Source organism: Phyllostomus hastatus, unplaced genomic scaffold (assembly GCF_019186645.2).
Source record: "Phyllostomus hastatus isolate PE091 unplaced genomic scaffold, TTU_PhHast_1.1 phas_contig_80, whole genome shotgun sequence".
NCBI classification, from domain to species: domain Eukaryota; kingdom Metazoa; phylum Chordata; class Mammalia; order Chiroptera; family Phyllostomidae; genus Phyllostomus; species Phyllostomus hastatus.
In genome coordinates, this window is record NW_025333960.1 from 18,718,107 (window position 1) to 18,745,768 (window position 27,662).

The 27,662-nt window shown below is 33.9% G+C and overlaps 1 protein-coding gene across 1 annotated transcript in view; it reads left to right on the forward strand.

Moving 5' to 3' along the window:
* Window positions 1–27,662, forward strand: part of MIB1 (MIB E3 ubiquitin protein ligase 1) — a 120,310-nt gene that overhangs the window by 84,761 nt on the left and 7,887 nt on the right. Inside the window, exons 13-20 of the mRNA XM_045850086.1 lie at window positions 8,857–8,989; window positions 11,618–11,704; window positions 13,603–13,764; window positions 15,761–15,942; window positions 17,692–17,884; window positions 22,565–22,643; window positions 24,143–24,256; window positions 25,434–25,534. Of these exons, the coding sequence (XP_045706042.1) occupies window positions 8,857–8,989; window positions 11,618–11,704; window positions 13,603–13,764; window positions 15,761–15,942; window positions 17,692–17,884; window positions 22,565–22,643; window positions 24,143–24,256; window positions 25,434–25,534 (1,051 nt within the window). The remainder of the gene's footprint in view (window positions 1–8,856; window positions 8,990–11,617; window positions 11,705–13,602; window positions 13,765–15,760; window positions 15,943–17,691; window positions 17,885–22,564; window positions 22,644–24,142; window positions 24,257–25,433; window positions 25,535–27,662) is intronic.

Here is a 27,662-nt window from a genome sequence, read left to right on the forward strand (position 1 = left end):
GATCTAAAAGCTGAGGAAGCCTCTATCTTGCTTTCTGCCTATTGATTGTTCATCCTGTGGTCCAAACACTGCTTTGCCATTTGTCCTGCCCTTTTTTTTTTTTTAAAGCACTGCCAAATAAAGCGATCTCTCATTTTTCCACTTACATTTCTCAGATTTTCACTGAGCTTGCGCTGAGACCAGGAAAGCCCGATGCGGCTGTCACTATACTTAGCAGTACTGCAGAGAAAATAGGAAAGAGGAAAAGTATTAGCCTGGCTAGTAGCAAGGCAGTCTTTAGACAGATATAGAATAGGTAGAATATCTCTGCTGTTAAATTATATTTCATAACCTGATTTTTTTGTTGGTTACAAATATTAGGGATAATGACATTTTATGTAGCTAGAGGTCTGAAGGGATTTTGTAGTGTTACCTTTAGAGCTAGTTGTTGCTATACAAGCTTTTTAAATTTAATGAATAATATTTGAATGGAAAATATGTAGAAATGGTAAGTAGAACCCTGTATATTGAAGGTGGAGATAGATCATTAAGGAAGGAGGGAGTAGTGTGTAAATGAAATCTTTGAAATGCTGCTTAAAATTTAATTGTGTCAATTTTAGCTAATTTTCTTGTAGTGCTTAAGTGAACAGGACCAGGACCAGGAATGCTTTTGAGTAATTGTGCACTTCTATATTGAAACTATATACACATATATCACTATTAACATGCATTTTATTATTAATTAAATTCTATTTCATATTCAAATGTGAAGTACTGTTTTTCTCCCTTCTACATTGCCATTTCTTTTAAATTTTTTTTTTTGAAATATCATTTAGGCATGATCATTTCACATTTTATTGCAGACTAAAATAGATATTAACCTATCTATAACTTTGGCACATAGTGTATGTCTCAAAGGAAAAATGCTTTTGCTCTAAATTTTAATAGCATATTCACAATAATTTAAGATTAAAATTTATTTATTTTAACCAAGGAGAAAAATATTATAACATCAAGTCCATTAAACCTGTGGAGATAAAATTTGAGATCTTATGAACCTAAAAATATCCAAAAGGAGCCAACTATACCTTGTTCTTAATTCAAATATATTCTCTTAAGTATTAAGAATCAAGAAAAACCGTTACCAATACTCTAAGCTCATTTTTTAAAAGATTTTATTTATTTTTAGAGAGGGGAAGGGAGAGAGAGAGAGGGAAAGAAGCATCAATGTGTGATTGTCTCTCATGTGACCCCTCACTGGGAATCTGGTCCACAACCCAGACCAGGAATTGAACCGGCAACTCTTTAGTTCAGAGGCTGGCACTCAATCCACTGAGCCACACTAACCAGGGCCTAAGCTTGTTTTCTTACAAGGGTAGTTGTCCTTCACACTGTTTTTGTCTTTAACATTTAATATCATAGCAGTTTAATTATTTTGGATGGCTCTTTTAAAAACAGTGACATAAAGCTTCTGTAAGTATTTGGTAATTTTAAAGACTCAGCTCTTCCTAGATATTGAAATGATTTTATACCTATTGTGAGATGATGACACATGTCTCAGAGTATAAAGTAGGTTAATTTTCTGGTGTCTAAATTACCCCATGTGAGGGAGAGAAACATTGATGTGTGAGAGAGAGACATCTATTGATGGCCCCTTGCACTCCCCAAACGTGGGACCTGGCTGACAACAGGCGTAGGCCCTGACTGGGAATCAAACTGGCAACTTTTCAGTTTGTAGTATGACACCCATCCTACTGAGCTACACCAATCAGGGCTTCCCCTTCACCCCACTTTTTATTCTAGCAAACACTTACATAATGTATTAAATTGTACTCTTTTAATGTATTAAAAGCTACTTTTCTAAGCTCTTTTTAATTTTCATAATAACCCTATGAAATAGAATTTGTGATTCTTCTAACATTTTATGGATGAGGAAACTAAGGCACAGAAGTTAAGTATTGTCTACTAAGGTCACCAGCCATTCAGTTTGCTAGTGCCAGAATTTGAACCCAGGTGGTTTTGCTGCGGACTTCCCAGCTCCTCACCATTATGCCTTCCTTGTTGCTGTTCTGGTTTGTAATAATGAAATCAGTGGTAATCAGTGATTACCCACCACTCTTTGGGACTGGAGCATACACCAAAAATACAATGTTGCTAAAATCCCTCCTTCAGTATATTCAGAAAGATGATTGTTTATTTGACTGTTCATTTGTTCCATTCAACAAAACTTTGAGCTTCTTATACTAGGTATACAAAGGGGATATAAAGATAAGTAAAATGAGGTTCCCTGCTTTATAGCAAAGGAGGAGCAATAGGATTTACTGGTCATTTAAGAGATAGTTTTAGTTGTCTTTATTTTAAGAATGATCAAGTTAAACACCTGTACAACTCTCCTGCAGTTTTTATTGTCATTGCATATCTGTCTCTCTTTCTCATTTTGAACTAAATTCTACTATATTACCAACTTCCTAGTTAATAAATTTAAGCTAAATTATTGAACTTTTTAATTATAGTATATGTCAAAAAAGAATTTGTGAGAACAAAAAAAGCACAGCAAAAACAAAATAAAAAAAATACATTTAAGTAACCCTGATTGGTGTGGCTTAGTTGGCTGGGCACCATCCTGCACACCAAAGGTCACCAGTTTGTTTCCCAGTCAGGGCATGCCTGGGTTGCAGGCCAGGTCCCTGGTCAGGGTGTATATGAGAGGTAACCCATCAGTGTTTCCCTCTCACATGGATATTTCTTTCTTTTCCCTCTCTCTACAATCAATAAAAGGAAAAAACATTTAGGTGATGCCTATTCCCTGTAGTTCTTTAATCTATTTCTCTAACAAAAACCATCTATATTAATTTATTAAAGTGATTACTATGAATAGCATTTTTTTATATTCTAGACTTGTCTGCATCCATTCAGATAAGGGTATGCATTGAACAAAAATGTGTTGAGATTGTTACATGCTAACCTGCTTTTAACATGCCCAACAAGACTTCTGCTTGGGATTGATCAGTTTTGTTAATGAGTCCCTTTATGGATTTTGGACCAACATGCTTTAACTGTTGTTTGGTGGATTGTTCATTAACTTAGCAAGCATTTATTGAACACCTTATATGTGCTATAGTGCTATTCTAATGTCTTTCATATTAAGTAATACTAATATGTAAGGCCTTTATAGTTTAACTCCTATGGTTTATTTGGAAAAATGTTGCCTATTTCTGAAGATAGATTGCAAAGAATGGCAGGCCCTAAAAATGGACCCAGAGCCATTTGACTATCACATACCACCGCAGACAGCTGCTTGTCCCCTCTGCTCATTTGTTCATCATTCAGCAGACGTTTGAGTATTGCCATGTGCCAGGGATTATGCTAGGCTCCACTATTAGTTGTTCTGGAACTTAATGCTTCTTTGGCACTGTTCACAAATGCCTGCTTAACTGGTAGTAAGATCTTATCTTAAAACCATCCATGTCCTTAACCTTTTGGGAAACAACCAGATTGAGAAATAAAAAAGAGTGTTTGAGCATTAGGGAAAAATATCTCAATATCTCAATTTTTCATATACTGTGCTCCACAGGTGAGAGTCTGTTGGCTTAATAAAGTTATTGATTTTTTGAGCCTGTACCACTCTCATCCTGGCAATTCTATGGACCTCAGTGCTTGCAGCATAATACCAGTCTCTTCTTAATAACTTCAGGAGCTGCAGGGAACAGCCTGCAATTGGATCTTCATGGTTATATTGTGGATTCTTATGATTATTTACCCCATGGACAAAAAGGAGACAAGCCACTTGCAGCTGGTCTTAATGTGAGGGTGTGGGTACTACTTTCCCTTAAGCTCACTTTGCAGTTTTGTAAGATCAGCTCTTCTCTTGAAGCTTTGTATTATTTGTTTTTGTTTGTCTGTTTTTTGCAGGGTGGGTGGTAGGCAGGTCAGGAATTAATATTAATTAGCAGCTTTCTAATTAAGATTAGAGGGTTATAGGTTTCTATTAAAATTAATATACCCCAAATCTCTATTGTAGAATAATTTCAACTTAATTTATGTTGCTACTCCATCCTGAAGGAAATAGAGCATAACTTTCCACTTTTTAAGTGTAGGCTGTGCATAGTGACTTCTTTCCAATGAGTATATAGTATAGTATAGTATTCTGTAGTACAGAAAAAGGGAAAAACGATTACTGTACAGTGGAGAAACCTGCCAAACACTGCCTCAGCTGGATTGTCAAGGTGAACATCAACAGTGATAAATCATGTTGATAATATACATCCTTGATGTGATGTGATGAAATGGCACTTTACCTTTGTGACTTTCCTTCCCAAAACTTACAGCCTCAGAGTAGTAATGTGAAAAACATCCAATGAATTCCAACTGAGGAACATTCTGTAAATATCTGATTAGTATTCCTTAACTGTCAAAGTCATCAAAAACAAGGAAGGTCCAAGAAACTGTCACAGCCAAGGGGAGCCAAAGGAGACATGACAGTAATGTGGTATCCTGGAGCAGAAAATGTACATTAAATGGACTTTAGTTACTAATACTGGTGGTTGGTTTATTATTTATAACAAATGTACCATACTAATGTAAAATGTTAACAGTAGGGGTGAGGAACTCTCTGTATTATCTCCACAGTTTTCTGTAAATATAAAATGGTTCTAAAATAAAAAGTTTATTTAAAAACAGTAACCACAATAATTAATCTGCGCACTCCTGGCTAGTTGACAATTGACTTTTGCATTCACTTTGATTTGGGGCTATCTGTAGTGTTTCTCCTCATCTTATACCAATTAATCAGGAGTTGATTTTGCTCAGTTATCAACAAAATATTAAGTTTAGCCTCATGTACTTTTAAAAGTATTTTAAGGTGAGAAACTGTATTTTAGAGAATTTTTATAAGGACCAGTCTTAAGATTTAGTTATTTAAAAAGAAGCTTTTTAAAATTTGAATGCTGATAATTTTGAACTTGTGACAGTTGTGAAAGTCCAGATTTGTATGGGGATGTTATAGAGAGTAGGTTTTGGAAGGGGGCTGTTATAAATGTTTAAAGCAGTGAAAGCCTGTCTAAAAGTACATTTGGTTCCGTGAGGAAGAATTATTTTAGTTTTAAAAGGGAAAATACATAGGACAAATTGAATGTAGTAGTAATAAGGGAGGGAAAGGTCTGGAATGATTCCTGGTTTGTGACTTGGGTAGCTGGTTAAATGGTAATAAGATTAACCAAAATCAAGAATATAGGAAGAACATTGGGAAGAGGAAAAAAAGGGGGGAGTTTTTACTCTGTAAGGTACAGGTTTATAATCTTAGAGTTGTCATAATTATTACATTGAAGAGTACTAAACATTTTACCTATATTATCTTGTTTAATTCTCATAGCAACCTTACAATATTTTATGGAGATGTCTATGGAAGTTCTGGTATTAGATATGAATCATGACCATTTGTTGCAGTTGGAGATATGAAACAGATTATGGGTGAGCATGTGTAATTGGGGTTTCACAAGGTCAGGGTATGGACCTTAGCCTTAAAGATCCAGAGTAATTAGACTTCAGAATAATCAGAATAATACTAATTAATTTGTAACACAGTGATGTGTAAGTCAACATGCCAGTGCTATTTACAGAGAGAAATATTCTTCTTAAGTGGATGGTGGTATTCACAGCATCTGATCAGTAGCTTTTTTCCCCCCTGCTAGGGGAAAAGTAAATCTATGAAAAGCTAAATTAAAATTGGAAATTGATTGGTGAGCAAGACAATTGGTGGGATGATCTTAATGGATGCTATCATCAACCTGTGATAGCTTTCATATAATAGTGTACTAAACACAGCATTTTTCTGATTCCACTGGAAGGCAACTTGGAATACTTAGGCTGCTTGTCCAGGAACTTTCTCTGTTGGATAATGCTGCCTATACACAACAAATTCTTTTTCTCACTTTTTTCTCCCAGCTTCATAGAAACCATTTCTTCACTTTCCTAAACCAGTCACTACTTTTTTTAGAAAAAGACATATTTTAATCTTTTCTATTGTAAAAAAAAAAATATTTTTATTCCAATTGGACTTCTGGCTCTCTCCTTTTACAGATCTCTTTTTCTGTAGTTGTTTGTTATCTGTATGTTGCACTTACTTAATTAACTATTGTCTGACCTGATGTATTCATTCATTTGCCAATATAACACTGCTTCTATGGGAAATCTGAAATTATCATTTCTCTCTAAAATACCTTGCTAGTATTATAATACATTTTTAATAAGTTTAAAATGAGTCAGTCATATTAACTAATGTCAAATTTCTATCAACTTTTATTTTTGTGATATATTTCTTAATCTCAGGATTGCTTAAAAGGAACACGGTTATTTTCATATGGTTATTCTGTAGTATAATTTACAACATGTATGTAAATGGGACTAACATTTATTCTGCAATAAAATCTTGCGCTCTAAAAATGTGAATTTTGCATTTTAACATTAGAATTTTAATTTAATTGTAGAATTTAATTTACTTGTAGAATGTGGTCTAGAAGGGGCTAGGATTGTTTTTATCATTTCCAACAGTAGCCTGAAATTGCTACTGTTCCCTGTTCTGACAGTTTAATTGCACATATTGTACAAAGAGAGTTAAAAGTAAAAAGACAGTGAAGTAAATGAGAGAGCAGAGAGGCAATAGGCTTGTAAGAATACAAATATATTTTTTGTTTAAATGTCTTAGTAACTTCCTGGCCCATTGGCTTTCCTTTCTGAGGGACTGTAGCTTTCCCTAGCTTGTTCACCTGGGAAATGCAAGACCGGAAGTAATGGCTCGCCCCAGCTCAGCAGGCACCTTGTACTCAAATGGGGAGTCACTCCTGAGTTTTTGGTAGTGTAATATGGGAATGTACCTCTGAAACTGGGAGATGGTAGGAAATGTGGTCCCATAAGAATCAGCTTTTCAGAAATATAGAAAATGTTTAATAATGTGACTAATAAAAAACTGGATGGAATTAACATGAACCACACTTTATAATTTAAAACTCATAACATATATCTTGTCTACAAGGGTAAAGTGGCAAATTAAGAAATTTTTAATACAGTAAGTTTAAATATTAGTGTTTTAACAAATTTTTTGATAAAATTAATATGTATGTATTTAACTCAAATACTACCACAAAGGTTATAATGGAGAACTGTCTTCTGCCATACTCCTTTTTATCTCTTTGTCCCGCTACCAAATAGCTTACAATTTATTCTGCAATTTCTTAATGTATATCACAATTTTTATTTAAATTAATGTGTTTACATTATTTTTTAAAAGTACATCTTATTTTTAATAAAACTTTTCACATGATTTAATACTTGCATCTTTAAAGCTGTCAAAAAATCATAAAACTCCTATAAATTCTGTGTATTGCATGGCCAAATGTGTAATAATGTATGGCATTAGTATCATGATTATGTCAAGTCCAAATGTTTAGAAGTATAATGTTGTATGAGTACTTTTCCCCATTAAAAATCTGGGTCAGCCCTGGCTGAGTGGCTCAGTTGGTTGGAGTGTTGTCCAGTACACTAAAAAGGTTGTGGGTTCAGTTCTGGATCAAGGCACATTACCTAGGTAGTAGGTTCGATGCCCTGTCTGGGTGCATACAGGAGACAACTGATCGATGTTTCAGCTATTGTAAATAACACTGCAGTGAACATAGGGCTGCTTTTGCTCTTTCGAATTAGTGTTTTGGGTTCCTTTGGATGTGTTCCCAGGAGTGGGATGGCTGGGTTATAAGGCATTTCCATTTTTAACATTTTGATTTTGAGGTATCTCCATAGTGCTTTCCACAGTGGCTGCACCAGGCTGCATTCTCACCAACAGTGCAAAAGGGTTCCCCTTTTTTCACATCCTTACCAGCAGTTGTTTGTTGATTTATTGATGGTAGCCATTCTGACAGGTATGAGGTGATATCTCATTGCGGTTTTGATTTGCATTTCTCTGATGATGAGTGATATTGAGCATCTTTTTATATGTGTATTGGCCATTTATATGTCCTTTTTGGATAAGTGTCTATTCAGGCCCTTTGCCCATTTTTTAATTGGGTTGCTTGTGTTTTTGGCATTGAGTTTTGTAAATTCTTTATAAATTTTAGATATTAACCCTTTATTAAATGTATTGGAGTATATATTCTCCCATTCTGTGGGTTATTTTGTTGATGTTTTCCTTTGATGTGCAGAATCTTTTTAGTTTGATGAAGTCCCATTTGTTTATTTATTTTATTACCCTTGCCTAGGGAGATATATCTGATAATATATTGCTATGAGCAATGTCCAAGATTTTGCTGTCTATGTTTTATTCTAGGATTTTTATGTTTTGGGGTCTAACATTTGTCTTTAGTCCATTTTGAATTTATCCTTGTGTGTGGTGTAACAAGGGGGTCTAGTTTCATTTTTCTGCACACATCTGTTCAATTTTCCCAACACCATTTATTGAATAAACTATCTGTAGCCCATTATATATGCTTACTTCCTTTGTCAAATATTAATTGACTGTAAAGGTGTGAGTTTATTTCTGGTCTCTCTATCCTGTGCCATTGATCTAATGTGTCTATTTTTATGCCAATACCATACTGTTTTGATTACTATGGTCTTATATATAGTTTCATTTTAGGTAGTATGATTCTTTCCATTCTATCTTGATTTCTATTCCCCAATCAGTGACAGTTTGTTTACCTCTTAAATTATCAAAAAGTGTATACTTGAGACTTAGAAAAGTTGAATTTTTCTTTGTCTATATGTCTAATTCTCTTTAAAAAGGGTTGTTTTCATTTGACTTCAAAAGTTGCTAAAAATAGTTTTCTCCAAAAACAAATAATTAAATTTCAAATTATGTAAATATCAAAATAACATAAATTTGATTTTCAGTGCAATGCGTGTTTTACTCTCTAAATTACCAAGACCATGGATTGTGGATGAGAAGAAAGATGATGGTTATACTGCCTTGCATCTAGCTGCCCTTAATAATCATGTGGAAGTGGCTGAATTGTTGGTACATCAGGTAGGAAAACCAATTAAAAGATCATTGCCATCCATTTATTTATTAGTTCAACAACCTCTAGTATATTACAGTAAAATCCCATGATGATGCAAATTCAGAAATAGTGAACATTCAGTCTTTGGGTAACCACTCATTGTTAAATGGAGGGAAGGGTGTGTGTGGGTGTGTTTGTACCTCTCTGCACCGTCTTCCTGGATTGGTCCAATGAAATGAGCATCAGCTAAAAGGGATTTCCCAGAATCACAGCCACTGTTGTGGAAGTATCAATAAGCCACAGGACCAAGAACCATCATATTGATTTCTAAGCTGGTATGGCCAGTTCCCATCAAGTAACACCAGGTTGAAGCCAGGATCTGGGTATTCAGTTAATGATTACTGCTGGATTCCCAGAACCTGTAGCCTGGATAGTAGGACATGCTCACTTTAGTCATTTCATTCATCTTAGAAATAAGTTTTTATGGCTGAATTTTTTTGGAACCTATATGATGTTTTGGTATATTCGGCAAATTTTTAAAATGCTTCAGTCAAGTATATGCCATATGGAAGCATGGAAGTTATCAAAGAATTATCTTTCATCCCTGACTTCAAGGAATTTACAGTTAAGAAGATGAAATAGCAGAAAAATGTAGGAGATGGTACTTTATGTGTAATTAAGCCCCAGATCATAAGATATACCCTCCATAAACGACACAAGTTTGGATAAAGAAATAGTTCAAAAGTTAAACTACCTTTGCTCTGACATTTTAAGCTTTTATTATTATAATTAATTCTCTTAGAAGTAATGTAAGTTATGATACATTCTTTTTCATTCTAATCTAAATGGCAGCCCTTAAGCCAATACTGCACTGCCTTGTTGTTGCTTTATAGTAAGACTTGAAATCAGTGAGAGTAAGTCTTCCAACTTTGTTCTTCTTTCTCAGAATTGTTTTAATATTCTATATCTTTTGATTGTCCATTTATATTTTAGAATCAGATTGTTAGTTTCTAGTAAAAAGTCTTTTGGGATTTCGATTGTTCTTGTACATATATCTATCTGTAAGTTTTGATGCTATTGTAAATTGTTTTAAAATTTCATTGTATAATTGTTTATTGTTAGTGTGTAAAATATAATTTTTTTTAGTATATTGACCATATATCCTGTGACATTGCTTAAATTACAGTTGGTCATTAGGGAAACATTATATAATCACATTGAGATATTACTAATCATCAATTACAATGATTAAATTTAAAAGGCCAGAAAAAACAAGTGATGATTAGGATGTGACACAGTTAGAATATACAAACATTGCTAGTGGTTTTTCAAAGGAGGCATTGTGAAAAACAATTTGGCAGTTTTTTATAAAGTTAAGCATATATTCACTATACAACCCAGCAATCCCACTCTGGGTATGTATCCCTTGGGTACATACCCACACAGATACTCATCATACTAAGTAGTTGTAGCAGCTTTATTTATAATAGTCCCAAATGGGAAGCAAGCCAAATGTTCATCAGCTAGTGCCTGGACAAACAAATTGTGGTACATCCATACAATGCATATTACTTTGGAAAATCTAAATGATGGAAAAGTTCAGTAAACTTGAAAAGGAAGTTCCTTACTTTCTGCATTTATATGAGAACAGACAGGATAAGAAAACAAGTTGAGATTAGGTACCTCATCATTCACTCAAAGAAACAAACAATAAACAAATTACATTTGCCAGAAAATGTCATAGCATTACTGAAGTTTCAGCTCTATCTGATGCTCAAAGAAAGGGCACAGTTAGGCATCAGAGTTATAATTAGCATAAATGGTTCTAAGACATAAACAGAATGATAAAGTTTATCTTCTGAACTTGTCTTTTTCTTAATTTCCTTTTTTTAAAAAAAATGTATTATGCTAGATATTGTGTTAGGCAGTTTTGTATATTATTTTTTTAACCCTGTGAAATAGGTTGTACTATTACCATTTTGGATCTGAGAAAATAGGCGTAAAATGGTATAATGCTTGCTTAAGTTCATTTCACAAAGCTTGTAAGTGACACTTGAATGTAGGTTTCCTGGTGCCAAGTTCATTGCTTTTGCTTCAGTCCCTGTCCTCTATCCGTGACTTCAGCTGTTCTCATACAGTCCTTAGTCCTTTAGCTATCCCAGGACTCAGGTGGGACATTCTGCTCTTCCTTTGTATGTATTTTTGTATACGAATTAAGTGTTGTCTTCTCACCCTCAAGCAAAGTTCCTTTTCACTGAAAGTGGAAAAGCTCAATTATGCAGCAAAAGGAAGTGACCTTGTTAGATCATTAAAGTATGTCTAAATCCCATATGAAGACTCATTCATAAAACTTTTCAGGAAATATTTACAGTTAAAAGGTGCTGATTATTTCCATTGCTTTGTAATGGAGATTGAAAAGGATCTGTGCTTATATTTCAAACTTGCTGTTTTACTTCAGAAAGTTTGCTGCCCTTTTAATTCTTCCTGTATTACCTGCAACTGTTACCATATGAGAACATATCCCAGCAGCTAGAGGAGTGGAAAGTGGTCAACAGAATTCAGTGTTATTTACTACTCCTAAAGAGTTACAGTTTTAGTGTTTTTCACTGTTGTCCAAGTTTAACTTTGTAAACTTTGGGTTTTTTTTTTTTCAGGGTAATGCAAACCTGGATATCCAGAATGTAAATCAACAGTCGGCCCTACATCTTGCTGTGGAACGACAACACACGCAGATTGTTAGGGTAAAGTGTTTACTAACATGAATCTTAGTTTATAGTGGTATTGTATTTTAACCAGATTTCTAGAATGTTTTGAAAATTAAACGTATTGTTAGATTTCTCAAGAAGCATATAGTTATATGTAAATGTTATGATTTTAGACTCTTTTATATTGGCTTCGTTTACAGCAGGGAAAAACTTAAAATTCTGATACTCAAAATTTTTATACTTTTGTTGCCTGATTTGTGAATTCCCAGAATATTAAATCAGAGAATTTCAAAATAACATATAAATTAGTTTTTAAAAAGGGCACTCCCTCTTGTTCTGGCTGGTGTAGCTCTGTGAGTTGGAGCGTTGTCCAGTAAACTGAAAGGTTGTGGGTTCAGTTCCTGGTCACTAGGTTGTGGGTTTGGTAACCTGGTTGGGACACGTCTGGAAAGCAACCTGATCAATGTTTCTTTCTCACATCAGTGTTTTTCTCTTTCTCTCCCTCCCTTCCCCTCTCTCTCAAATCAATAAGCATGTCCTTGGATGAGGATTTTTAGAAAAGTACATTACCTCTTAATATATAATTGAGACTGAACCGTAATTAAAAGCTTTGGCTGGACATTGTCTGACAGATTCCAAAGAAGCTGAAATAAATGTATTTTACTAATCTGGTGATTCCAGACAAAATATTTGAAAGATTATCTGTTTTAATTTTTTGATAGAGCAGTGATTCTTAAAATTTGGCCACTGAACCCACAGCATCAGCATCCCTTGTGACCTTAGTAGAAAATAGAAAAGTAAATTCTTGGGCCTCACCTCAGACCAACCAAATCTGAACTTCCAGGGGTGGGCATTAGCAGTGATCTAAAATGTTTTAACAAGCCTTCCAGATTATTTTGATACACATTCAAATTTGAGAAACACTGCTCTGGAATGATATTCTGTGTTACCTTTTTGTAACAAAGTAAAACCAGGTAAACAAATAACGATTTGCCAGAATAGTTAAGACTGTATGTCTGAGATTGGGTCTGTGTACTTTGGTAGCATTTGTAGAAAGGATTAAGAAAACTGTCAAAGTACCATAAGCAAAGTGTTGCTCTGGCCAGTGTGGCTCAGTTGGTTGGAGCATTGCCCCATACACGGAAATGTTGCAGGTTCAATTCCCAGTGAGGGCACATACCTAGGTTGTGGGTTTCATCCCTGGTTGGGGCATGTATGGGAGGTAACCAGTCAGTGTTTATCACATCAAAGTTTCTCTCTCTTCCTTCCTCTCTCTCTAAAAAGCAATGGAAAAATGTCCTTGGGTGAGGATTAAAAAGAAAAAAAAGCACCATAAGCAACGTCTTAAATAAAGTTATATCTACTACTTAAAAATATCTATTGAAATACATCAGTTCTAAATTTTGTTGTAGTTTAGCAAACTTCACATTTATTGTTCTTTACAATCCTTCTTTCTAAAAATTCTTGATTTATCTTTGATATTTGGACTTCCCTTATGTGTATACACTTGGACAAAATTGAGCAAAGATAATGGAATAAAAAATAACTTCTTGTTTGTTTAAATAATAGAAGAATTTTGAACATTATGAGTTGGTCCTTTTGTAAGTAAAGTATTCCACCTCACATGTTTGAAATTAGGAAAAAACATCTTAATTTTCCCCCAGTTACCTTGATCTTACAGTCAATGAATTAAACAATACATTGGTTCTCATTTCCTTCTGTTTTCTTTAATTCAGTATATTTGAATAACTAGAAGTCATCACTATTTGTAAGGAGCCACAGGGCTGTTAGAGTAGTAGCAAGCAAATACTTAGGAATTATTAGCTTTAGTGGCAGCCCCTTCAGGTAGGTAGGCTCTCTGAGTTATTTTATATATGTTGTAATTTCTTGTGGGTGAGGATACTTTAGCAAAATGAGATGTCTTTCTCTTTTAGCTTTTGGTCCGAGCAGGTGCTAAATTAGATATTCAGGATAAGGATGGGGATACTCCTTTGCATGAAGCTCTGAGGCACCATACCTTGTCTCAGCTACGTCAGCTGCAAGATATGCAAGATGTGGGAAAGGTTGATGCTGCCTGGGAGCCATCCAAAAACACAGTGAGTAAAGATAATTTTTAATTCAGTACCACTGGAAGTCATTTTCCTATTGACTACTGATATGGAACATCATTCAATGCAAGATCTTATGTTTATGGCTGATTTAACTTGTATCTGATAAAATATTTTTTCAGAGCTATATATGTAGAAATTTAATTTATGCACTAAATACTAGTCAGAGCTAACTATATTGCTTCACATTCTTCCTAGAAGTTGCTTGGTTCTTCTTTTTTAACTTTAGCTCTTCAAGTAGATGTATTGTGGTATTTGTTGTGGTTTAATTTGCATTTCCCTAGTGACCAGTGATATTGAACGTCTATTCATGGGCTTTTTTGCCACCCACATCTGTTTGGTGAATGTTTGTTCATGCCATTATTCATTATTTTGTTGAGTGTTTTCTTAGTATTGAGTTTTGAGAGTTGTTATAAAATCTGAATGCAAGTTCTTTATTAGATATGTGATATGATGCACATGTTTTCTTACAGCCTGTGGCTTGTCTGCATTCTTTAAACAGTGTTTTAAGAGCAGAAGCTCTTAACATTTGAGTAACTATTTTTTTCATTGTTTCTCAGTTTCTTGTGTTCAATCTGAGAAATCTTTGCCAAACTCAAAGTTAATAAGGTTTTCTTCTGTTTTGTACTAAAGGTCTATAATGTTTTAACTGTTATTTTTAGGTCTGTGATTCATTTTGAGTTATACACACACACACACACACACACACACACACACAATTCACTTTTTTCTGCTTGTGGATATCCAGTAATTCAGTACTGTTTGTGGAAAAGAGTGTCTTTTTATACTCAATCACCTGTTGTATGCTTATCCAAAATCATTTATCCATATTTGTGAAGCCTTTGTGGATCTGATACTCTGTTCTGTTGATATGTCTTTAGCTATTGATTTATGTCTTTAGCTATGTGATGGCAACCTGCTGTCTTGATTACTGTAGCTTTATAATAAATGTTGAAGTCAGATAGTACAAATCCTCTCACTTTCTTCTTCTTCAGAGTTGTTTGTTCTAAGTCTTTTCACCTTTCCATATGAATTTTAGAATTGTTTTTAAGAGTGTAAAGGGGTTCTAAGACCAAAGTGTTTGAGAATTGCTGCCTTTTTATATGACCATGGGTAAATTCTCTAACTCCAGTTTGCATTATATTTTCTTAATTTAAAATGAGGGGAAGGGAGTAACTACCTTTGTAAAGTTGTGAAGATTGCATTAATTTATTCATGGGGAAAGTGCTTGAAATAGTTCTTGGTTTATAGTAGAGACTCCATGAATGTTAACAGTTATTCTGACCATTTTCAGATAAGATGTTTGAATCGATAGTTCAGATTATATCAGAACCTGATTTGTCTCATTCTCCATTTCTTGGTTCAACTCCTAGGTATTGGCTCTTTCTCACTTATCTCTCCCTTCATTGTTTTGAGTTGGTTGCTAGCAGCTCAGGAACCAAATTGAGTAGAAGGGAAAGTACTGTTTCATTAATACCCCAATCAGAAACCCTGTTCTTGAGTTTTATTGACCTTAATTGGCCTGATTTAGGTTATGTGTCACCCCTGAACTAATCACACAGGCTGATATCTGACTGGTTTGAGCCATCATTGATTCACTTCTGAAAGTGGAGTATGCCAGTCCTCAAACTATATGCCTCAGCAAATTAGGACTACAGAGGAAGGGAATCGATGTGAGGACTGCAATTTATAAAAGTCCACCATAACTGTGTAGTTTGTAAGTTCTTACCAGACATGCATTTTTATGTATCATTCATACATACATCCATATATACATATACATTATATATGTATATATACAAGGTGTGGCAAAGTAGATTTACAGTTCATGTGGAAAATAATACAATAATTACTACATAATAATACAATAGTAAACTCTGTGTTTCACATACAACTCTAAACCTATTTTTGCCCTACTGTATATTTGTTGCTATGAAATGATAAGATTCCTAAAGGGAAAATAATGACTTTCATTTAATTTCAGTTAATAATGGGACTTGGTACCCAAGGGGCAGAGAAGAAGAGTGCAGCATCTATTGCCTGTTTCTTGGCTGCTAATGGTGCTGACCTTAGCATTCGAAATAAGAAGGGTCAGTCACCGCTTGATCTCTGTCCTGATCCAAGTCTCTGCAAAGCACTGGCAAAGTGTCACAAAGAAAAAGTCAGGTTAGTATTATTTATCATCATGAAACTTAATATTCTATACATAAAGTATCATGTGGTTTCAAAATGGAATATTTGAATACTTGAAAATGGCTTTGCTCTTCCTCTATCTTTTTTCCTTTTTATTTTTTAAAATTAAACTTACTGGGGTGACATTGGTTAATAAAATAATGTAAGTTTCAAGTGTAAATTCTGTAATACATCATGCTCTTCCTCTGTTTTTGGTGACCCTTTCTTTCTTAAAAATTTTCCTATAGAGAGCATGTTTCACTTCATGTTGTATTCTGTACATTATTAAATATAATGCTTTATTTACAGTAAGTTCTAAGAAACTTTTCTAAGTCAGTCTGATCTTCTAGTACTCCTATATGTTAGAGGGATTTATCTATAAGTAAAGGTCTCCATAGTGAAATGGCTGTGATTAATGTTATGTATATTTAAAACTTTAATAGACTCTTCCCAAAAAAGGCACTTAACTTGCTCTCCAACAACTCACATAAATTCTTAATAGTCAAGCAGCCTGCACAGTACCTGATAGGCACTCAGTAAGTATCAGTGAAGAATTGAAAAAGTGAACACGTGTATGAACCAATTCCTGATTGGGAGTTTTTTTGCTAAAAGTAATCATTTCATTCGTGCCTTCTTTTCTAAACGTAAAATGTGACTGATTTAAATTATGATATAACTAAATTTCTTATTATGAAATATAGACTCGTAAAAGGTACATCTTTTTAGTATTTCACCCAAATGATGCTGTACAACTATAATTGCCTTTTGTACCTGGTTCTTGTCATTGAACATTTCAGTAGTTGTGCCTTGACCTTCATGCTCTCTTGCCTCTCTTATAATTTGTATAGTGGTGAAAAGACATCTCTTTGGAATCTGTGCATAGAGCTGTGTTATAGGGATATATAATGAGTTATATACATTTCTTTAAGTGTATCCTTAAGGAGCATGAAATTCTACAAAATGACAGAATGCATCTAAAATATATAGAGATGCGAGATATATAGTTAGTTTACTACAGTAATAACTTTAATGCAGGGGTCTAAGATGAAACTACTTTGTGTGTGTGTGTGCATGCACACACGTGAATGTCCACACACGTTCTGCAGTTTTCTGAAGATTGTAGTAGAAACAGGGTATCCCTTTCCTATAGCTATAGTTGGTCATATATATGTATTTCTGTGTCTTGTATCTTTATGGATGTGTTCTGTTTTCCTATAATAGAATTTTAGCTCCCAAAGGATACCCTTAAATAAATGTCAGAACAGCTGCTGCAATGACATATTTTCCAAAGGGTCCTGTCAGTTGTGGACTCTGATGATGCTTCATTTTATCCTGTCTGTAGTTAGGGTAACTAACATGGACTCTAGTTAGGATTTTTTTTTACTTCTATGACTTTCTCAACTGGTTCTATATAGGTAAAAAATTTCTGTGTGAAACTGTGTTTTTGTTAAAATTTTTAACTAGTGTTTTTTATTTTTTGCCAGAAGATTCACCCTTTCCCATTGGATGGGGACTTGTTCAATTTGTAATTTGAATAGTACTATAAATACATAAAGATACAGTGCTGTACTTAAATAGAAAAATATAATATGCATTATTTCATATACAGATGTTAAACTTAATTTTTTAACATAACTAAAGCTGTTTTTATATATACTAGTGATGCTTTAGATGTTTTTAAAAACATCTTAATTATTGTATTTGTAATATAAATATTCTGATAGGCTTATTTTTTTTTATTAGTGGTCAAGTAGGTTCTCGAAGTCCTTCTATGATTAGTAATGATTCTGAAACCTTGGAAGAGTGTATGGTGTGCTCAGATATGAAGAGAGATACTCTTTTTGGCCCATGTGGACATATTGCCACTTGTTCTTTATGTTCTCCACGAGTCAAGAAATGCCTTATCTGTAAAGAACAAGTTCAGTCCAGGACAAAGGTAATATATTTTTAATACAGTTATTTTATCATTTTATGAAGATCTTTGAGACTACAATTAATGAAATAAAAGATTATATGATGCTATATGTCTATTTAATTTTGTTCTTCCTGTTTTAAATATAGGAATGTATAATTTATATATTTATTCAGACCATTTATAAATTACCTTCTTTATATGTAAACTATAGTAGTTAAAAATAAAAGTAATCTACTGTTTTGCTTTCAAAGCCCCTTATAACCTAAAGTTGTATTTAATTCCACTTTGTATTCTGTCTACTTGTAAATTGCCCCTTTTTTTAGTGCATGGACTATTTTGTATTTGCATGGACTATTTTGTATTGCATTTATCTTTGTAAAAGATTGGTCAATTTTTTTTCTTTTTGTAGAAGGTTACACATTCTGGATTTAACTCTTTTATCATGGCACTAATTTGTTTCTCCATCCACTGTATTTCCTGTAAACTGAAAGATGATCTAATGGCTTGATTAGGGTCAGCTTAAACATTTTTGGCAAGAAAACTTCACACATGATGCTATTCATTTTGTTTAGTTTCCCAGGAGGCAAGTCAAGTTTGATTATCCTGCAATTAGATGGCCAAATTCTTATTCGCTCTGAACTTTCCATCTTGTCTGACTCTTTTGCTTTCTGACAAATATTATTCTTTCCTGGGTTACTAGTTTCATTCTTTTCCCATGTAACTAGTGCGTTATCATAACTGTACAGTCGTATTCATTTTGATTTACTGAAATAATTTTCTTATTTTAGTTTTTCTGTGTGTATTTGTGTGTGCACATGTGTAAAGTGAGTTTTAAGTTTCTCACAAGTGATTTCTCTCACGGTGAATAGCTTAAACCAAAAGATGTATTGGTTTTCTTTGATTTCATTTATAAGGTTATACTTCTTTTTTCCCGTTCTACTTTTTCTATTTTCATTTTTCTCTTGATGCCTCCTAAGCTATTCATTAACCTTTGTTAATTAGAGAGGAGCTGGCACTAATTCTCCTAATGAATTAGCTAGCGGTGACTTAAAAGGTGTTATCTTACCAGTGCTTCACATATTTTCATATATGGAACCTTCTAAGACTGAATGTGTTTTATGATCCAAGTGAATATATCTTTGGTAGTATTTTTGGCATAGAAAAAATACAAGGAAGTTATTTTGGATAGAAAATATTAGAGTATGTGTGTAGCTGCTTAATCTATTAGTAAAGGTGAGGAGGATGAGCAGACAGCACTGATTGTATGGTGGGCACTGTGTTGGCATTTTATATGCATTACCTATGAACCTTGCTTAATAAATAAATGTGGATTATTCTACTTGGCATTTATTATTTGATTTAATTTCCTGCTTACAAAGTAATAGTTTGGGAAAGAATCTGCAAGAATAAAAACCTGAGCCATTCTCTTGTTTTTAGACTGGTCTGTGTATTCTGCTATTGTGCTGGAAACTTTTTGTTACATTAAACCCTGTTTCAACAAATCTTTACTGAGCACTTGTTTTGTAGGCAAGACATAGATGAATATGGTAATTTCTTGCTAAAAATTTATAATCTCTCAGCAAACTATGACTTAGGTTAAAAGTTACTTTGCTGTGTAGGATGTTGGTAGGTACTTTATGACAGATGTAAAGTGAGTTCAGAGCCCCAGGATGTCAAAAGCAGAGTCTCAGATATGGATTGTCTTCTAGTTCAACTCTAGCCTTTACATTTGGAAAAACTGAAGTTCCAAAAGTATGAATAGTTGGATCTTAGTGGAGTTCCCTTGACTCTTAAGTCTCTGTTCTTTTGTGTTATGATACACAGACAAAATGAAAAGCAATGTCTACAAAGGAGGATTGGTAGAACAGGGAGGTGGAATGGAAGGAATATGCCATTATTTCTTTTTTAGAGGAGTTCTAAATTCCAAGAATTAATAAGCTTTCAGTTTGTTTTTTAAACTATGGAATTTTCAAACCTGTAGAAAAATACAAGAACTAACATGCCCCACCAAGTAAATTTGCTAGATTGGTTTCAGAACCTTTAAAGATAAAGAAAGAGTGACCCCAAGTGGTTAAAGGATAATGTACATCTTCAGGGAAGATAAATTATAAAACTAGTGTTTGGAAGAAGGGAGAATAAACAAATATAGTCTCTTCAGCAAATAAAGAAATATAAAATTAAAAATTATGAGTTATTATTAAGCATTCTTGTCAAATTAGTAAAAATAAATAAAAATTCTGTTTAGGAAAGTGGGAAATAGATACTTTCTTAATACTGTTGGGGACTGAATAAATGGCTTCATGTTTTTGAGAGACCATCCTGACAATATACAGGGTCCCCCAGAACTAACGCCTACTTGAGGGTGGTTGGTAGGGTAATAATATGGGTGTAATTATTTACAGTTTTAATTTGAACATTTCACCTAAAATGTCATATGGTGTGCTTCAGTGTGATATTGTTATGTTACAGAATTACATGCTTATGATTTTGTAATAAAAACAGAGTGTTATTTCTGCTGGACCTTGTGTATACACAAACTTTTATAATAAACATGTTTTAATATAGTACTTCCATTCCAGGGACTACAATCAGAGGGAAAATTCCAGAAGAGAGGAAAAGTTATGTTTATAAAGTTTTTTTTCCAGTATTAGGGGATTGGGTAACTAAATTATTAGATCAAATTGTTAGATTATTTTAAATTGTTTATAAACAATTCAGATACATAGACAATTGCATTAGGAACCATTTAAAAAACCAGCACACCATTATATAGAGGGAGAAGAGAATTCTCACTTGTTGAACAGAGATTTCATATTTGACATTGAACTAAACACATTACACATGACATTTAATTTTTTTCATTGTCACATTTTAATCTTTTATTGGCACTTAGTACTACAGTTCTTAAAATATTTACAGAAAGTGCTCCTTACATTACAAATGGCTGGATTAGTAAGAGATCACCCTCCTGTCATCCTTGCTCTTGGAACTTTTGTCCATGTCTCCAGTGGCTAATACCTGGGATTTTCATTTCTTCTTTTACCCATATTCTGCCTACTTTTCTGTGTAGTTTACTAGGCAATCAGATAGATAGCTGACTGACACACCTTTGAAACTTAGCTGTGGTCCTTAGCCTTAGTCAGTCTAATGAGAGAGGAAAACCTTTGTTGGGAGTTGTGAAAAATTAATGTACTTAGCTCAAGCTATGGATCCCTTAGCCAGCCAATCTAGGGTCTTCGTATTTCTTCTCTTTACCCTGCAATTCTAGTGGTGTACTGCTTAGTGTTTGCATTTTGGGGGCTAGATTGCTACACTGAGGGTAACCATTCCTTTCATTGTAATGGGACCTTGAATAGGACCAAAACCTGGATATGTAATCCTAGAGTTAGAAAGAACTCCCCAGTCTTAGTTCTATGAACTGTAGTGTAGGAGACTGAAATTTGTTTCTTTCATCTGTTTGGAATCAATTAGTCAAGTCAGAAACTTAGCAGATATGCTAGACTTTTTCTTCACCATTCATTCCCCACATTTTATTAATTACTAAATCTTCTTAAATAGCTCTCAGAACTCTTTCTACTCTTCCCTGTTGCTATGTCTTAGTTCAGTTATACCCTCACTGTCTTGTATTTAGAATTGTTCAAGGGTACACTTGAAAAAGGGACACTAACTCCTTTCCCTATATTCTAATTTACTCTTTAGAACTCTGTGAAGAAGGGTTGTTCATTAGCATTCAGGTATTAAAAAAGAAAGCTGTGGCTCAACAATGTTAGGTAATTTGTTAGCACTGGAGCCAGAATTAGAATCCAGGAATATAAATACCCTCATCAACCATGTCTTACGGCTTTCCACTATTACTACTATATAAATTCTCTGCACATAACGGTGTACGTTGGAAAGTCCATAGAGAAGGCATGCATGCAGTATTTGGTTGTTTAGGTGAAGTTATAGGTAAGTGGTAGCCATCATTTTGGACAGTAATATTAAATGACAAAATGTGGATAAATGAATTTGTTTCAGAAGGGAGAAGAATAGGCGGAAGATGGGCTTGAAGCTAAGGGCAGTGGCGTGGTGGGGGTAAGAGAAGCCAGAGCCAAGGTTAAGAAATAGTTACACACTCAAAAGTCAGATTAACCAATGAAGAGGAGGTAAAATTGAGGGCAGTTATGAGTAGCTTGTGGAAGACTTTAGAGATCAGGGAGAAATAATAGGCCAAAACATTGGGTTCCCACTAGTGTTGGAGAATTGACCATTTCTTGGAAAAGGGTAATGTTAGGTAGAGTTTCTTAGATATGGATAAACAGAAAAATCCCCCATGGGTTTTAGCAGTCTGGCTAATCTGGCTAGAATTTTATTAATATTAAAAATCTATCTTAATATTAATCATTTGTTCTTTAATCTTTCTCTCAAAAGTAATTTTTAAAAAAGAAAATTGAAGTCTAGTCTGGTCCTCCTGACCTCACAGGAAATGGAATTTTGCTGTATTTTTCTGTAGGATGGGTAGGGAGACTAAAGTGGAGATAGAACCTATTAAGCAACAAGAAAGTGAGAAACTGAGACAGTAGAGGACAGAGACGTATGTATTAAATTTCTCATGCCTAGAGTGTTTCCTTATCGAGGAAATAAGTACATTTGGATAGAAAGGAAACAGGGTTTTATCTGTCGATGTTCATGCTTATGCTGTGTAACTTCTTTTTTTTGTAGATTGAAGAATGTGTGGTATGCTCGGACAAGAAAGCAGCTGTTCTTTTTCAACCATGTGGACACATGTGTGCTTGTGAAAGTAAGTAGCCTATAAAAAACTTCCTCAGTATTATTATAAAAATAGAAAGTGAAACAAAATAACTTTTGATAACTCATGAACAAAAATGTTGGTGGGCCTCTAGGATCTTCTGTTTCTTTCTCTCTACTAGAATTGTCACCTATTTTTTTCTTGGCTCCTGAGCGAGCCCTAGAAGGCTGACTATGCTGTGTTCCACTAGGTTGAATTTTGATTTCATTTGCTTTAGCACAAAATGATCTCTTCTCACACACAATAGAAATTTATTTCTAAAAATGAATGTTGAAAGGTTTTGTCTAGCTCTTTTTCACATAAAATTAGCTCATCTTCAATTGTCTTTACCTTAATATTGCCGCTTCTCTTGCATAATTTCCCCATTACTAAACCACCCACAGCAATAATTGGGGGTTAAAATTTTTAGTTTTCTTAACTGTTCTCAATTTAATCTCTTGTCAAGAAAGTGTATAGAAATCTTTCCTTTGTGAGGTTAATTAAAGTTCAAGAGTTTTAAAATTTGTTTTTAGCCGTGGCTGGGTAGCCCAGCTGGGTGGAGCATTATCCCACACACCAAGAGGTTGGGGGTTTGAGTCCTGGTCAGGGCACGTACCAAGGTTGTGCTTCCTGTCCCTGGTTAGGGCATGTATGGGAGGCAGCCAATAGATATTTTTCTTTCACATTGATTTTTCTTTTTCTCTCTCCCTCCCTTTCTCTCTAAAATCAATAAACATATTTAAAAATTTTTTCATATATCCCCCTTGTTCTTTGCAAGTTTATGTGTTGTTCAATATTAATATTCTCTTCCCTTTACATTTGTCAGTGAAGGATTTAGACAAGTTTAATAAGTTATACCTATTTAAATAGGCCTAAGGTAAAAGCATGGTGTCTCCTATTATAAAATTAGTCAATAAGTATTAGTTTTTAATATATCTGACTAACATACAAATTGTATGATAGATAAATTTTACCAGCCCAGATTTGCTTTAGCCTTTTTTCATTCTTATAGCCATCTTGTCAACTAAAGAAAGGATGGAGGTTTTCTACTTTACCATCCTGCTACAAGTAACTGTTTCTGTTTATCAAGGACTGGTGTGATACCTGTAACCTACTGGCTGGGTGCATGTAGAGAGAGAATTCTGTTTCAAGTTAGAAGAGCACAGGTCATTTAAATTTTCATAGTGCAGGGGTTAACACATTTTTTCTGTAAAGGGTTGACTAATTATTTAGTTTTGTGGGCCCTGTGGTTTCTGTAGTAACTCTTCAACTCTTTCCAACTGCTCAGCTCTGCTATTTTAGTATCAGAAGAACCGTAGACTATGTAAATGAAGGGGTTGGACTATTTTCCACTAGAACTTTCTGTACAAAAAATAGGCTCCTGGTTGGGGTTTGGCCTGCAGAACGTAGTTTATCTGAGTGTTAAATTTAAGTTGTAAGAATGAGCAGAGAAAGGCAACCCTCTTCTTATTCATGTTCTCTTTTGTAAGACGTGTCCTATTATTCTCTAGACTGTGCTAGCCTGATGAAAAAGTGTGTGCAGTGTCGGGCAGTCGTTGAACGAAGAGTGCCTTTCATTATGTGTTGTGGAGGAAAAAGTTCAGAAGATGCCACCGATGATATCTGTAAGTGGATTTTTTGAAGCATTTCCTTTTGGGGGAACTTTCCTGAGCATCCCTTCTCATGTATGGTATACTGTGCTCTTGTAAAACATAAGGAATATGACTCAAATTTACAGAGGAACAGGTAGGGTTTTGCTCTTGTTACATTACAAGAAACCTGAAATATTTTTCTAGTTCATGATATGATTATAGAACTTTAAGCATTAGTTTTTTAAGATACCTCCATTTGTGATACAAAGAATATTATTGTATTCTTGCTTACAGAATTTGCTGTCTACATTTAAGAAAAAATTCAGTGGATCTTGGGTGAACATCATAACATCGTATTACAAATTATTTTTTCAGTTTATATAAGTATTAATTTAACCTACTTCCTATATCTAGCAGGTTTACCTAGAGCATTTGAGTATTTCATGCAATAATATAATTTGGGACAGAGTAACTAACTGTAGATAAACTGAAGTATAAGATAGCGAACAAGTGGAAAGATGAGAAGTAATTTATTTACCTTTAACCTTTTCAGTAGTACAACTGTGTAAAAATATTTTCATCTTTGCACTAGATCTAAGCTGGATGGTATCTTTGATTCCTTTAGTCTGTGTACAGATGAGGAAAACATGAGTGTATCTACTGCCCAGGGATTTTTGTCTTTATCACCAACAGAGCAGAAAAACATTCTAGGGATAGAATCTAGAGAGTAGGAAACGTGAAATAGAAATTTCCCTTCATTTAGTAGACCACTGATCATGGCCTTTCTTCCATGGAGTTGCTCATCTCAGGTCACTAACAACAAGGAGAGCAGGAATAAATGAAGGAGGCTTGCTGCCACAATTAGTTAAAATGCTATGCGGGTTATCTTCTTGGATTTGTACAGTGCAGGCACAGGGAAAACAAGATAAAATGTATTTGCCAAAGAAAGCAAGTAGAGCCTTAGAAAACCCGAAATTCTGGTTGTAGAGTGTTGTCTAGCTGTGTTAAATATAATTAATGCGTGAACCGATTTCTTTTTGAAGATTGTAAATGAAGGAATATGACATGAATGTCAGTACTTTTTTGTTGTCCACATTATTGTGGACAATAAAAAAATATTTAAAGAAGTTTCTAATAATAGTCTTTTGTTTTTAATAAGACAGTAGTAATTTTAGAAATAAGAAAAATCATTGTTGTATCTATATTATAGCAAGTGGAAATATCCCAGTGTTACAAAAGGACAAGGATAATACCAATGTAAACGCAGATGTGCAGAAGTTGCAGCAACAGTTACAGGACATTAAAGAGCAGGTAATGATGATTTCTTCATGGTAAAAATGAGAGTGGCATTTCATATAATTTTATAAAACTACTGGTGTCTTCTGTAATAAACATGGTTCATATTAATGTATCACTTGTAGTATTTGAATGTTTGCAATTAGGTAAAAGCTCATTAAAAGATTTACTCTGGCACTTTCCAAAATAGGAAACACTCAAGTTACCAGTAAACATGAAAAAATGTCAACCACATTAGTAATCAAGAAATCAAAATTAAAACGACTATGAAGTACCTTTTGCTACCCACCAGCCTATATGAAAAGCTCAGTGTTAAAAACTGTTAGTGTTAATAAGTGTTTAGGCAGAAAATGTAGCTGCCATAATTCACAATGCTGGCAGGAATGTAAGTTAGTAAAAAACACATTGGAAAAATTTGTCATTATTTAATAAACTAAACAGGATATTTTGGGAAAGCAAACTTGGGAAAAAATCATACAGATGGCATTTAAAATCAAGAGTAGTGGTTTTCTTGGCTGAGATGTCTGGGGAGGAGGCATTAAGAGAAGTTTCTATATTACTGACAGTCCATTTCTTGATTTAACTATCAGTTACATTCATGTTATCAGTTTGTAAACTTTGATTAGGCTGTACACTTATGATTTGTACATATTTCTGTATAGGTAATGATACTTTAAAACCATACACACACAAACACACCATAAAGGAAAGATAGATGTAAAATTCAGCATAGTAGTTATCAGTGAGGAGTGGCTGGAAAGGATTGGGGAGGATGTGTAGAAGGGCTTTAAAAGGATTTGTCCCGATTTTAAGCTGGGTAGTTGTCATATTGTTCTTTATATTTTATACATACCAACAGAAATGTTCTTCTGTCTACTCGATATTTAATAAAAACAACAACAAAATAAAATTAGCTAAAAGTAGGCATGTGGTAAGAAGGGCTTTTTCCCCCCAACCTCACTATTTGACCCAGTAATTATATCTGATTTAATTCAAAGGATTGAGCTGCAAAGGGTGTTATTTCTTCAGTAGGCAGTTACATCAGTATTGCCATGCAGTGTTAAGAGTCAACAACTTGTCCTTCTGTCTGAATTTGTAAGAATGGAACATAGTTAGTAGATAGTGATGTAGGATAACTAATGACTCTTGTGATAACTAATTTAGAATTAAATGTATATATTTATTAGAAATTTAAACACCTCTCTGAAAAGATGAAAACTATGATTGGGCAAGCTTTTCTTCTGAAATCCAGCACGTAATAATACTTGTTATATAGTAAATAAGTAAAGATATATATGGATTTACAAGTCATTAATATAGGAATATAAAAGTAGAAACATATATAGCTCATTCTAGTATAAAATAAAATGTTTTAAAAATTTTGAAGCTCTTTAGAACCTCAGTTCCTTTTCTATAGACACTTATAGAAAGCTAAAATTGATTTTTGAACACACTTTGTGAAAAGCATTGTGTCTCTTTGATTGTGAATTCAATTGTTTTTGTAATAAACAATGACACCTTATATGGATCCTAAAAGAATAGTTCAGCTCTACCTTTATCTAAAGTTTACTATTCAGAGAAGTTTATTCTTCCTTAAATTATCTTTATTAACATATTTCATCAATAAAGTATTTAAACACTTAAAACAAAATTCATTTTCTGTGCAATGATGGGATTTCTTGTAGGGACCCCTTAAAGTTACAAAGAGAAAGCATTTGAAAAACTGTCTCCTTTTTTTTTTTAATCTCTAATCTTTCTATTATTCTAATGTCTCTTTAATAGACAGTAATTGCTTGTGATCTTATGGATGTACTGGGTGACATTGGTTAGTAAATTACAGGTTTCATGCATACAGTTCTATAACACATCATATGTATATTATATTATGTGTTCATCAGCCCCAGTCAGGTTTCCCTCCATCCCTGTTTATTCTTCTTTTGCTGTGTTCTACCTCCCTTTCCCTTTGGTGATCACCATAGTGTTCTATAGTGATCACCAGCGTGTGTCTATGAGTTTTTTTATTTTTCTTTGCTTAATCCCTTCAACTTTTTCACCTACACCCCAACCCTTTTCCCCTCTGACAATTGTTAGTTTGTTCTAAGTCTGTTTCTATTTTGTTTGTTTATTTTACTCACTAGACTCC